This window comes from Ambystoma mexicanum, chromosome 7q (genome assembly GCF_040938575.1).
Source record: "Ambystoma mexicanum isolate Mex_15411 chromosome 7q, UKY_AmexF1_1, whole genome shotgun sequence".
In the NCBI taxonomy this organism is placed as follows: Eukaryota; Metazoa; Chordata; class Amphibia; order Caudata; family Ambystomatidae; genus Ambystoma; species Ambystoma mexicanum.
Window position 1 is genome coordinate 708,649,018 of NC_090941.1, and position 14,690 is coordinate 708,663,707.

At 47.0% G+C, this 14,690-nt stretch overlaps 1 protein-coding gene across 1 annotated transcript; it reads left to right on the forward strand.

The window, feature by feature from the left end:
• Positions 1 to 14,132: 14,132 nt before the first annotated feature.
• LOC138528074 (uncharacterized) lies at positions 14,133 to 14,471 on the forward strand. Its single transcript, XM_069639518.1, has one exon. It carries the CDS (start codon positions 14,133 to 14,135, stop codon positions 14,469 to 14,471), a length of 339 nt encoding a protein of 112 aa, XP_069495619.1.
• Positions 14,472 to 14,690: the final 219 nt, after the last annotated feature.

Below are 14,690 nucleotides of genomic sequence, written 5' to 3' on the forward strand. Positions count from 1 at the left end.
TCCAACTGTTTGTTGGTCAAGGTAAGGCCATGTATCCTAGTCATATTTCGGTCATTTTTACATTTCAATCTATTTGCTATTACAGTACCCAATAGTGCTCTGGTCATTGGTCTCATTGCTATTGACTTGAGTTTCAATTATATGCTATCAATAGATCTATTTATTTTCATCTGTGTCAATTGTCATCGAATTGCATCCTTCGGGGGTCCAGTCTATAATGTAAGCATGGTTCCTTTTCGTGCAAGACAAAACAGACATTTCTGTAACTTATGCAAATACTAAGCCGCACATGATGAACTGGTATAGTTCCGGCGACCAAAACAAACCTTGCATTGAGCATGGTATGGTTCATTTACTTTTTTATGACATTTTTATTCATCAAGGTTTTATAATAATCTTGATATTTACTTTTCAGAATTTTCAACAATGCCTGCCTGTTCGATTAGCGGTTGCCCTTCGAAGACCCATGCTAAATCTGAAGGCACTACAATGCCTGTATTCCCGAAAACTGTTGATCGAATAAGAGAATGGGTCAGACATTGCGGATATCCACTGGATGAGCTGGAAAGTAGAGTCCAACAAGTCTTTGAGGACAAGAGGGGTGATCGATACCGCATCTGCAGCCGGCACTTTCCCTCGAACATGTACACCACATCTTGAGTAACAAAGAAGAACAAACGGCGATCGACACGAAAATTGCTCGCAAACGCTATTCCCACTCTATTCATCCACAATCCTCCACTGGTGAGTCAAGTGTCCGTTTTTAGCTTTAGGCCTTGCGGTAGTGTGTAGGTAGCTGAATGGATTCATTGATATTTTAGGTGTTGTTTCCAATTTGTAATACTTTTGACATTGATATGAGTGTATAGCTTTTTGAATAATGACATTTATCAATATATTATTTTTAGATTTCATAACCCACAAACGAAATCTATATATGGGCACAGAGAACTGTGCTATATTGCGCATTACTCAAGTATTCTGTCTCCTTACATGGCAATTTTAAATATTGGCATTTCATTATCAAACAATAATTTACCTTTACAACTTCTTGACTATCCCTTGAATCTGAAGCAAGAACATTCTACTTCCGTCACGTGATCGCAGTTATCAACCACTTCTAGCGCGTATCAGGTAATCATACTTGGCTATTCCGCTACAGACTTGTTTTATGCATGTCAAGTAATAGTTTGTATGTATCGTGTGATTATTTTACCAATTATTTGGTTAGTGCTTTCCAATTGATATACACCTTAGTTGTCGTCCCCTGTTGTTTGTTTTCAGTTATAATTAGTGTTATCCATACTAATGCAAGTACTGTCTTTCAGGGAGATGCTGAAGCGTCCACCACATTGACAACAGCCCTAGATGTTCTTCAGCAGCCCGAGGTATGGATACTGACAGCTCAACTGACCATGATCATCAGGACTGGAACACTTATCGTTTGATTGTTCTACACCATGTTTCATTTGTGGTTAGCCGTTGATATGTACCTGTGCGGTCGACCCCAAGCATGTGTTGTGTTTTCAATATTGTAATCCTTACTAATGAAAATACTATGTTTCAGGCAGTTGTTGAATCGTCAACCCACGCACTTGATGCGGAGCCTGACATTCAAGTAATTCCGGTGGAAGCGGGACCATGCGGATACAAATCGGCGCAACAGCTTTCGGAAGTGCGCACCACATTGACAACAGCCCTAGATATTCTTCAGCAGCATGAGGTATGGATACTGACAGCTCCATCAAGCGTGATCATATAACGTGATTCCATTTGCTATACTTTCTTCCCTATTAACGCAAGTACTGTGTTTCACGGAGATGATGGAGCTTACACTACAATCACAAGATCCCATTTAGATGATGTAGATGTAAAGAAATCGGAGAAATAAGTCGATTAAATCTGATCATTTTTAAATATTCCTTGATTCTTTTGGACAATGCAACATTTGTGGTTATCTCTTTATATGTACCTGTGCCGTCGACCCCAAGTGTGTTATGTTTACGATATTGAAAACCATACTAACGCAAGTACTGTGTTTCAGGGAGTTGCTGATGCCTCCTCTTCAATACAATCATTCATGGCAGTCCATGTAGAGCCAGAGGTATGGATACTGACATCTCCATCGAACTAGGTCATCAGAGCTCGAATACTTGTCGTTTGATTGTTCCACACAATGTTTAAATCGTGTTTGGCTATTGAGATGTACATGTGTGTTCGTCCTCACGTGCGTTTTACGCTAACAATATTTTGATACACAGTAATGAAAATACTATGTTTCAGGGAGTCGATGGAGCCTCATTCCGTGCTGTCTATGCGGATACAGAAAATATAGTCGTTGCAGCGCAAGAGGAAGGGGAGACATTCGGATATGTATCGGAGCAAAAGCGTGCAGATGTTGAAGGTCGAGTCAAAAAAGTTGTAACAAAAAGAAACCAAAATAAGGTTAGTTACAAACAGTTCATAACTTTAGACATTTTTTTGTGCTGGGGACTACTTTATGTTTTTTTCCAGTCAATTGTACTATACCTTATCTTGTGTTTAAACTGAACATCCCTTTTCCAATCTGTCATCTAGTTACCTGTGGGTCTACGAACTATACATGCAGAGACAGTGAAGCGAATGAGAGATGTTGCTTGCCAGACCATTTACACTATGGAGGAACTATTAATTCAGACGCGGCATGTTGAGACTCGGGATGCTCATGTCCAAGGGCCAGAACATGACATGAATGTGTCCGGAGAATCCAGCAAAGTTTTATTGGACCATTGCTACAGTACGACCGCACCGCCGCAACAACATGATACTGGAAGTATTGAAGATAGCTCTGAAGTAGTCGCAGATCAATTCACACAATCTACACCCGCCAAAAAATTGCCACCAAAAAAGCTGTCGACAGTGTTGTGTTCTCCCATCAATGTTGAGGTAGCAGATGTTGAAATGACAGAGAATGAACCAGCAGCAGCATTCACCGACGCATCAGAACTTGATAGCAGCGATATTTCTTTCAAATGTGGTGATATGTCCTCAACGTCACAGGCCGAAACAACTTTGATGCAGGATGACAGTCTAATAAAAGAGGGCAAATACATAGTATTCGACAGTTGTTTGATGGATATTATAAGTATGCTGAAATGTGGGCATTCCGTCAGAGGGAAAGTATGTGGGAAGCCATTGATTCATGTGACTCGTCAAAAAAAGGCAGTAACGTCACAATACATGCCGCCTGTAGATTACATCATACGTTCTCATGGTCTGCACAACCGATGCTGGGGAAACTGCCAGCAGGCAATCTACTGTGTGCAGCTGCATCACTTTTTAGTGGTTCCAGTTTTAGAAAGTTAGAGTCTTTCTTTCAGTTTGTGGGACTCCATTTCATTTAAAAAACGCAGTACTACAAATACCAACATGATTATCTGTTTCCGGCCATTAGTGATGCTTGGAAAATTGAACAATTGTCTCTAGCAAGTACATTCGAAGGGAAACGATTCAGGCTAGCTGGCGATGGACAGTGTGACAGCCCTGGATTTTCTGCCAAGTACTGCACCTACCACTTTCAGGACATGGATAGTAAGAAAATTGTGAGTTTGGTGGTCGTGCAGGTAACACAATGTACATCCTCAGTGGCCATGGAGAAACTAAGATTTATAAAATCAGTGGAATATCTACAATCGAGGGGAATGCACATCAACCTCCTAGCCAAGGTCAGACACGTTTCAATTTCCAAGACAATGAGAGAGCAGTTCCCACATATTAAACATCAGTTTGGCGTATGGCATCTTGCTAAATCAATCAATAAGAAAATCTCGGCTGCAGGGGAAAAAAAGGTTTGGCAAGTATTTCAGAGTGGTCCCAGTCTATCAGCAACCATCTTTGGTGGAACTCCAAAACTTGTGAAGGGTCAGTGGAAATACTACTTGAAAAATGGCGGTCACTGATGCACCACTGTACCAACGTGCACCGCTGGTCAGAAAACCTACATTTTCACCAATGTGAACATGGCCCGTTATTCCCAGTGGAGGCACGGAAGAAGAAGTGGTTGAATCCATCTTCACCGACACACAAAGCCATTGAGAAGATTGTTTTCGATAAAACTCTATCAAGAGATTTGAGGGGACTGACAGAATTCTGTCACACAGGAGGCTTGGAGGTGTTCCACAATACGTGCCTAAAGTACAGGCCAAAGCGCTTGCATTTCAGCATACAGGGCATGAGACATAGGACTCTACTTGCCGTCTTGGCCCATAACGAGAATCTCGGCCGTGAACAATCTAGGACTAAGGGTAATGTAAGGATGCCTCGCTACACTAAGGCCTTTTCAAAAAGAAGTAAGCAATGGGTGATCAAACCAGTCTATGAGGAAATGGAGTTCGACTTTGTCAAAAACCTTATTGTTGCTGTATTAGAGAAGCGCAGATATGGAATTTTGAACATTTCTGTGCAGAGCACTGATCCATTGCCACCCAACATTGCCACTGTGCCATGTCCACCCAAAGGAGAGCTGGTTGTGAAGTACAAATCCCGGTTTAAATAATTGTAATACGATTGTCTTTTTGTAAATAAATTTTATTGTACAGTGTGCATACAAAGTACGCTAACCCTAACCCCTACCTTCACCATCCTGGGTGCCGAACTGCCTGGGTGTCATCTTTGAATTCTCTCTCTATTCACCTCATATTGCTGGCCTTGTATATATGTGTATGTATATATTTTTGTTGATGTAACTAATTTTCGCAATCTCTTATAAATGCTGGGCACTGTTAACCGAGGTGAGGCTTGCGTATTGCAAATAATAAAACAAACAAACAATAAATCTCACTTTCAGCTCAACTCCTCGGGTACTTTATACTTTCCCTGACCTTCCCCAAAAAATTAAAAGTCTCAATAGTTATGGTTCTTTGGGGCTTCAAAGCTCGCAGACAACGGGGACAAACTTTGCAGGTGGGAGAGAAGCCAGTTTGCATTTGCACATTGAGGCGCACTACATAGATGGATTCGAAACTTCAAGTTCTCACAAATGGCTTTACTACGGGATGTTGCAAAGAAAGAATGTATGCTCATTTCTAGTGAAGGTCAGCGGCTTTGATTTTCAGCTTGCGCCCTGAAGAGGCCCACAACTCGCACTGGCAGTATAAGGTTCTATCGTTTTTTGACCTTGAGAGACAGGGACCATGCAGAAAGAACTTCATTTGAAAGGGGGGCTTGGAGGGGGCAATAACGTTTGAGACGATAATGCAGAAAATTCTTAAACTAGACCGAGTTTCATGTTAGTTTAGTATACGAAAAATCATTGTCAAGAGCACAGTGGGATTTACGGACTGCATTACGCAGACTAATTATAAATTTTATGTTTTCAAAATAGGTACATCCTTCCCTTTTGCCCCTGCCACCAGTTTCAGACACCGGCAGATGGATTTTTTAACTGCCAGCTGCAGCTTAATGTAAACAACTGCACCATTCTGATGATCTTATGGGACGATCGCCAAGGGCCCATATGCCCTTACGCGGTCCTAGCGGCTAGAAGCAACATATCAACCTTTACGCTGGCCTAGTGCCTACTTGATGGAACAGCCTTGTGGTTCAAGGTGCAACAAAAGTGCTTCTTTGAACGAAAACCAGCACCCTGTGTATCATAAAGGAACAGCGCGTGACTCACGATAACATTTTACGGATTTGCGGATAGAGATAAAAGAAAATAAATGACTTTCGGAGTTCATATGGCAATTGCAGAATATTCTATAAACATTTAATGTCAAATAAATGTACTTTACCAAATTTACTGTGTTGCTGTTTGATTTTAAAGTACAGTTTCATATTCCGAATTGTGGCGCGCTTTGTTGTGAGCTGATCTGTGTTGGTTTCCGGGTCCTGTGTGAAGTCACGTAGAAGACTACTGGGCGCGTTTGCCTACGCAGCACAGTAACGTCACGGAGAGAGGCGGGGAATATGAATGTTTTGATAATGTCAGGCTCAGGGGCGGGGGATATGATTTAGTGCCGCAAAAGCATGTCAGCCAGGGCGATGGGGGAAATGATAGGATTATCACAAAATGGCAGCTACCTGGTGCCTGTTTTCGCGTGCGTTTAATGGACGAAAACTCAGGTAAGGTCCATAGGAAATATTTCTAAAATCGAGCGACTTAGGCCGACCCGTAGGGGCAATAAAACATTTTGACCAAACCATTCCTTTAAATAGTGGTCCGCGCCTGGTGTGCTGGCAGCTCTGGAGCTGCAGGCCAGTCACTCCTTTTGTTCTGCAGGGTGGGCCCCGAAGGAGACATTGTGGGCCCCGCGGGTGGTGGAGGGAGAGGGCGCTGCTTTCCCCAGCAAAGGCTGTAGAAGCTTAGTCCTTTAAGTTACGATAAAGTGAAATGAAAATCGTTAATTTTCATCTCGCCACATAGTTGAGTACCACTGCTCTCTTTTAGGCCTTGAGAAGTGCAGGTACTCAAATGCACAAAAATAATAAGTGCAGGTACTGAGCGCCAGGTAGGATCCGCCCATTTAAAGCACTGCCTCCAAGTATAGCTTGGGGTTACTCACACAATACCATTTGTCCAACTAAAGAAATGTAAAGCACATTTTCCTTATATAGGGATTCAAGAGTAGTTAACCATAACCTACATCGAACATAGAAAAATTGTTAAGCGCGAGGAATAACACTGGAAGCTTTACAGCAAATTCTTTACTTCAAATGAATGAGGCATTCAGAAGAGATGGAAACAAGGGTACCCACACAAAAGAGGCCCATGAAGAAAGAAGCCCACCTGGAAATCTGCAAAGTTCCCTCTAGGCCCGTCCACCACTGCTGTGGGCCACCACTACACACTGCCCACTAACATGAGCACCCAACCCTGGATACACACACACATGCATGCACAAATAATATATTGATAGTTACAACATAAGCCCCCTCACCATAATAGATGGATACAGAACTAGCATTTTTACATTTCACCTGCATGCAGAAAATGTATAGTATGGGCAGAAGCAAAGCAGGATCCCCCCAGTCAAAGAACCTGTACATCATGGACAGCAGCACTGCAAGCTACCGTCCGACACACTGATCAGCTATAGTATGGCCAGTAGCAGCGCAAGTTCCCTGGCACATACACATAACAGGCACAGCATGGACAGCAGCACTGCAAGCATCCTGCACACTGAACAGTTACAGCATGGGCAGCAGCAGCACAGGATTCCATCACACACAGACGTAAAGGCACAGCCTGGACAGCAGCACTGCAAGCTACCGTCCTACACACTGAACAGCTATTGTATGGGCAGCAGCAGCACAAGATTCCCTGACACATACAAATAACAGGCACAGCATGGACAGAAGCACTGCAAGCATCCTGCACACTGAACAGTTACAGCATGGGCAGCACAGGATTCCATCACACATATACATAGCAGGCACAGCATGGACAGCAGCACTGCAAGCTACCATCCTGCACACTGAACAGTTACAGCATGGGCAGCAGCAGCACACGATTCCATCACACATACACATACAGGCACAGCATGGGCAGCAGCAAGCTACCATCCTGCACACTGAACAGTTACAGCATGGGCAGCAGCAGCACAGGATTCCATCACACACAGACGTAAAGGCACAGCATGGACAGCAGCACTGCAAGCTACCATCCAACACACTGAACAGTTATAGCATGGGCAGCAGCAGCACAGGATTCCATCACACACAGACGTAAAGGCACAGCACGGACAGCAGCACTGCAAGCTACCATCCTACACACTGAACAGTCATAGCAGGAGCAGAAGCAGCACACGATTCCATCACACATACACATAAAGGCACAGCATGGACAGCAGCAAGCTACCATCCTGCACACTGAACAGTTACAGCATAGGCAGCAGCAGCACAGGATTCCCTGACACATACACATAACAGGCACAGCATGGACAGCAGCACTGCAAGCATCCTGCACACTGAACAGTTATAGCATGAGCAGCAGCAGCACACGATTCCATCACACATACACATAAAGGCACAGCATGGACAGCAGCAAGCTACCATCCTGCACACTGAACAGTTACAGCATAGGCAGCAGCAGCACAGGATTCCATCGCACATACACATAAAGGCACAGCCCTGACAGCAGCACTGCAGCCTATCATCCTGCACACTGAACAGTTACAGCGTGGGCAGCAGCAGCACACGATTCCATTGCACATACACATAACAAACACAGCATGGACAGCAGCACTGAGAACGTCCATCACATACACGAAACTGGGGCACAATGGATAAACAAAACAGGTACACCCACCACATAGGCAGAACATGTGCAAGCTTTCCTCATTATAACAGGAAAAGGCAGCAAGGACAGGGCAAGAACAAGCTTCACTCACAGATATAGAAGGAGCACAGCATGGTCATGGCCAGAGCAAGCTTCTCACACAGATAGAAGCAGCACAGCAAGGGCAGGACCAGTACACGCTTCCCACAAAGATAGAAGCAGCACAGCAAGGGCAGGACAAATACAAGCGTCACTCACAGCTAGAAAGAGCACATCATGGTCATGGCCATAGCAAGCTTCTCACACAGATAGAAGCAGCACAGCAAGGGCAGGACCCGTACAAGTTTCGCTCACAGATAGAAGTAGCAGAGTAGGGGTAGGGCCAATACACGCTTCAGTCACAGATAGAAGGACCACAGCATGGTCATGGCCAGAGCAAGCTTCTCACACAGATAGAAGCAGCACAGCAAGGGCAGGACAAATACAAGGGTCACTCACAGCTAGAAAGAGCACATCATGGTCATGGCCATAGCAAGCATCTCACACAGATAGAAGCAGCACAGCAAGGGCAGGACCCGTACAAGCTTCGCTCACAGATAGAAGGAGCAGAGTAGGGGTAGGACCAATACAAGCTCCACTCACAGATAGAAGGACCACAGCATGGTCATGGCCAGAGCAAGCTTCTCACACAGATAGAAGCAGCACAGCAGGGGCAGGACCAGTACACGCTTCCCACAAAGACAGAAGGAGTAAAGCAAGGGCATGACCAGTACAAGCTTCACTCACAGAGAGAAGGGGCACAGCAAAGACAGGGTAAGAACAGCTTCACTCACAGATAGAAGGAGCTCCGCATGGTCATGACCAGAGCAAGCTTCCCTCACAGATAGAAGCATCACATCAAGGGCAGGACCAGTACAAGCTTCCCACAAAGATAGAAGCAGCACAGCAAGGGCAGGGCAAATACAAGGGTCACTCACATCTAGAAGGAGCACATCATGGTCATGGCCAGAGCAAGCTTCCCTCACAGATACAAGCAGCACAGCAAGGGCAGAACCAGTACAAGCTTCCCTCGCAGATGGGAGGAGCACAGCAAGGGCAGGACTGGGTAGACACACACAGCGAGCAGATGGTGGTCTACTGCCTTCGGTCTCTGCCCTCCCATCTTCAGGAGCTGAGTGGTAAAGCATGGCAACAGAGCGGGGGTGAGGGGGGCAGGTGAGGTGGATGTGGATGGGGCAGAGCGTGGCTGTTGGAAGGCCTACATTTACTGTCCTGTTAGCCTGCTCACATGCTGAAAAGTTGGACCAACATGTTTACATCAGGCAACCAACCTTCACTACAACATTGACTGCTAATATGCGTGGCCGCCTTGGCTGTGTAACCTACCCGAGAAAAACACAGAGAGCAACTCTTAGCATCACTGTTCAGCACTGGCTGGAAAGTTAGCCCAGAAAAGCAGCCCCATTGTTGTGCATATAGGTCCTTCATACAATTTGTAAAACAATTAGGCAGCTTTTCTGCTCTAACATTCTTAGAAATGCTAAACAATACATGTCCCTTGAATGTATTCAGCATGCTGTTTATTTCAAAGTGTTGCAATAATGCATGCAAGTAACCCACGCATGCGCACAGAGGGAAATGCAGCATTGCTTGTTTACTTATGCACCTGTCAGCTTCTTCACTCTCAGGAACATAACACTCAGATTAAAAGTACAGCTCCGACGGGCCTCAAGGAAAACCCACTCACGAATGGCACGCTGGAAATATATGGGATAAGGCGAACAGAAGGCACAACTTGGCACACTTTTCAGAAACCAGGGTTTCCCTCTGGGGATGGAGAGCAAGAGATTTAAAAGATGGAATTGGGGGGGGGGGAAATGGAGTTGGATAAGAGAAATTCGGTGTATGTACAAACTAGGGAAATTCTAAACATTCAATGACTGCTGCCAAGAATTTGGTTTGCGGAGGGAAGATCTCTTTACATATCAACAAATCAAACACTGGGTGATGGCAGCTACCATGACAGAGGGTGTAACTAGGCCGCTAACGGAATAGGAGAAGATTGTGACTGACAATATAAGCGCTTTGAGCTCATACCAATGACATACAAGGCGCTATATAAATGCCAAGTAACATAACATAACAGCGCATCTGATAGGGGCTTTGTAATCTGGTCCATGTACAGATTATTACTGGGAGTAGGGGCGCGAGGCCAGATGAAAGTAAGGAGCGCCTGGGAGAGAGACATAAATAGGCACTTTACAAGTGTACAGACCCAAGAATTGCAATGTAAAATCCCGCAAGGGTGGCATTAAACAGCGAGAAAGTTGAATGAAATGAATGGGGGAATATGTCGCAAATGTGCTTCCGGAATTCCGAGATGGAAGGGACGACGGGGCACATATGGCTGGGGTGCCCAAACCTACAACACTTCTGCCAGGAGGTAAAGGCGAAGCTAGATGAGATTTTCGGGGTTCACTGTCAATCTGGATATGGCTTTAGAGATAAGTAACATTCCTGCAACAGAGGAAGCTAGACTTAGGGCAACGGCGGGCATACTATGTGCTAAACTGATAATAAGCGCTAAAGGATGTATATAGCTCGGCAGGGGTGGAAACAGGGGACCCCCTGAACAATACAAGGGGATCACCTGGTGTGGGAGGAGACCATGAGTAGGGAAACATCCAGAACGCCATGACAAAACGTGGCACGATCTAGGCGCCCATTTTACAGTATGCACTCAGGGGTCTGTAGAGCAGGGCTCAAGTCGAGGGTACACGCTTTATTAAGAGGGGTGACTCAGTCCCCCCTAGCTAAAAGAGAAATATTGATTGTCCTCTTTGAATTTATGAATTAAAGCTGCCCTCAGGGATCAAACTGCAGTCATCAGGTTTGCAGGCTGGACACTTCACCACTGCACTACATTACCTGATGAAAAATAACAAGCAACTTGTCATGTTGACGTATCCTGGGCAACGAGGGCGGGAGGAATGGGAGCGGGAGATGAGGGGAAGTGACGCGGGAGGGCGGGGATTGGGCAGTTCGAGTTAGAGATTGAAATAAAGCACACGTTGTGAAGCATAGCTCCGTGCCTGTCTTTCTTTATTTAAGCGGTGCGCCAGTCCCCAGCGGGACATTACAATGGCGACGAGGATGGGATGAGGAGCGGCGCCCCCCCCCCCCCTCAGGGAGAGAGAAGGACAGCACAGCCCCACACCCGCGACCGAGAGCAGAGCGCTCGCAGATGCGAACGCCGGCCGCGACACACAAGACCAGCGGAGACGCTGAAGCTTGGAAGCCCCGCCCGATCGCAGCAGGCACCGGCCGCGGGGAAACGCACGCGGCTAGAGCCGGAGCTCGCCTGCGCCCCGCCCCATGCCCAGTCGCATTACGAAGCAGAGGCCCGGGCCGCAGCGGTGAAAACACGCGGAAGCAAGATGCCCGCCCGCGGTGGGAGGCACGCCACCAGGTACAGCCCCCCCCACCCACAGAGCGCATGCTGTTACGAGTGCAGCTCCCACGCCAACAAAGAAGAGTTGGAGGAGACAAGGTCAAAAAAGGAGGGAGAAAGCCTTCTGGTACCACAGCCCCGTGACCAAGGCCTAAAGGGCCCACGTAGGGTCCATATGGGGTGAAGACAACCAAGGAGAGAGAAACCACAACAACTCCTAGTACAAGTGGATGGTGCTCGTGCCTTAATAGGCGGCCATCGCACAGCAGCAGCAGTTCCACAAGTATAAAGGACACACACACCTGCCAGCATGTCGAACCAAGGCGCACAGGCCCAGGGGAATGGGCCTCCAGCACCCGCGAACCCGACACAAGATCACATGCCCTATCAGTTGCCGGACACACTGGCAGCACAAATGCTTGGAGCATTTGATGTAACCGACACAAGCTACATGGGCCTCCAATGGACCAAATGGATCAGGGACTTCGACCTCTATATGGGGGCCACAGGACCCGTAGCGGATGCCAGGCAAGTGTGCCTCTTGAAACTGGCGGAAGGCTCCGCCACCCGTGACATCATAGACGAGATGCCTCAAGACTCTATAGATTCCATACAAGATCTCAAGGACGCCCTGGCAGCCTACTTTGCACCCCACACCAATGTAGACTATGAAAGGCACCTTTTCCACACCACGAAGCAGGCGAAAGGGGAGACAATGGACGCGTATGTCATGCGACTTCGCACCAAACTCAAACATTGTGACTTTGCGAACTATTCTAACACTGAGGCCCTTAGATCCCAGATAATATCAGGGTGCGAGTCCCAAACCTTTCGCAGGAAGCTCCTACAGAAGTCTCGCACACTAGAGGAGATCCTAGCGCTGGCCAGGGTGGAGAGAGCCATTGACTCTCAAGTGGAAAGTTTTGGGAACACACCAGCAGGGGAAACCCTGAATAAATTACACCTTGAGAGGAGATCAGAAGAGCTGTTCTGTTATAAGTGCGGGTTCGGGTACCCGCATGAAGGGACATGTCCTACTGTAGGGCAACGCTGCACTTAGTGGGGCGAAGAGGGCCACTTCAAGGCAGTGTGCAGATTGTTCAAGGACAGGGGGAGAGAGCGGCCAAGGGACAACATCCCCCGCTCGAGGAGTCGCTACGCAGGGATGCCCAGCACCCAACCAACTCCAAGCACTTCCAACACCCAAAGTCAAGCCCTGAGCGATTCGAGGGATAAGGACTCGGGCGACGACCGGCAGAAACGGAGAGAAAGGTGAAGATTTGTGATGCAGGCTAAACCCGAAAGAAGATCACGACGACATGTACGCTACCTGGTGGAACAATCACCTATGGAGTCGGATCCCAGCTCATCGGGGAGCGACCAGAGGAAGAAAGCATATGTGTACGCTCTGGGCAACCCCACGGCGACGGCCCATAGCCCCACGCTCATCATTAAATTGCAGGAAAGACCAACGGAATTCCTTATTGACACCGGCGCCACTGTCAATGTGGTGAGTGAACAAGTCTACACCGAGTTGACCCCAAGACCAAAGCTCCAGCCAGCCACTGTCGATATATACGCTCATGGAGCCAAAACTCCCTTAAAGTGCATGGGACTGTTTAGCGGGCTCTGCCGCTACAAGGGACAAGAGATGAAGGTTCCAATTCACGTCCTGGCCACCGAAACAGACAGCGGTTGTGTCTTAGGTTTTAAGGCAGCCGCGGACATGGGCCTGATACATATCCTCTACAATATCATGGTCCAAAAATACATAGACCCTGTTGACATGATCAACAACTTGTATCCCAAAATATTCAAGGGAATAGGGAAACTCAAGAATCGACAAGTCAAACTACACGTGGACAACTCAATATGCCCAGTAGCTCAGCCATATCGGGGAATCCCGGTCAACATTCAGAAGAAAGTGGAGGATGAGTTGAAGAAGTTGCTGGAGCAGGACATCATTGAAAAAGCCACGGGAGCAACCACCTGGGTCTCCCCAATCGTTCCTGTCCCAAAAAGAGGGTCTGAAGCCATCAGGCTATGTGTCGACATGCGGCGTCCAAACCAAGCAATCAAAAGAGAAAGATACCCCACACCCCGAATTACTGACATGATACACTTGCTGAATGGGGCAAAGGTCTTTTAAAAACTAGACCTACAGAAAGGGTACCATCAACTGGTTCTACACCCCGAGAGCCGCAATATAACCAAGTTTGTCACCCACGTTGGCTTATTCAGATACAAGAGACTGAGCTTCGGGTGTCGTCCGCCGCGGAAATCTTCCAAGCGGAAGTCCATAATATAATAAAGCACATCCTGAATTGCCTCAACTACTCCGATGACATCTTGGTGTTGGGAGCCGACGTGAACGAGCAAGACGAAACCCTCATGAAAGTGTGTAAAGCCCTACATGACGCAAATATGACACTGAATAGAGACAAATGCGAGTTCCGGAAGAACACACTAAAGTTCTTTGGCCATGTGTTCTCGGAGGCGGGGATGACCCCCGATCCGGACAAGGTGTCAGCCCTGAATGACACGGCAGCGCCAACCAACGCGTCTGAACTTCGATCATTCTTAGGCTTAGCCAGCTACTGTAGCAGATACATCCGGGACTTCGCCTCGGTCAGCGAGCCCCTAAGGAAACTGACACACCAGAATGAAAAGTTTGAATGGACCAGTGATTGTCAACGGGCCTTTGAAACCATCAGAGAAAGAGTCGCAAGGGCGAAGAACATGGCCTACTACGACCCCAATTAGAAAACAGAACTGACTGTGGATGCCAGTCCAGTCGGCCTGGGCGCCATTCTAGCTCAATTTGACCCAAAAGAACCACTACAAAGACACGTTGTGGCCTACGCCAGTCACAGCCTATCGAATACGGAACAAGCATGTGCCCAGGCCGAAAAGGAGGGTCTGGCCGTCGTGTGGGCATGCAAACACTTTCATTTGTTCTTATATGGAAAACCATTTCAGGTG

What these genes read in the sequence shown, in the direction of transcription:
- LOC138528074 (XM_069639518.1), top strand. Translation starts at nt 14,133, where the DNA reads ATGACACTGAATAGAGACAAATGCGAGTTCCGGAAGAACACACTAAAG.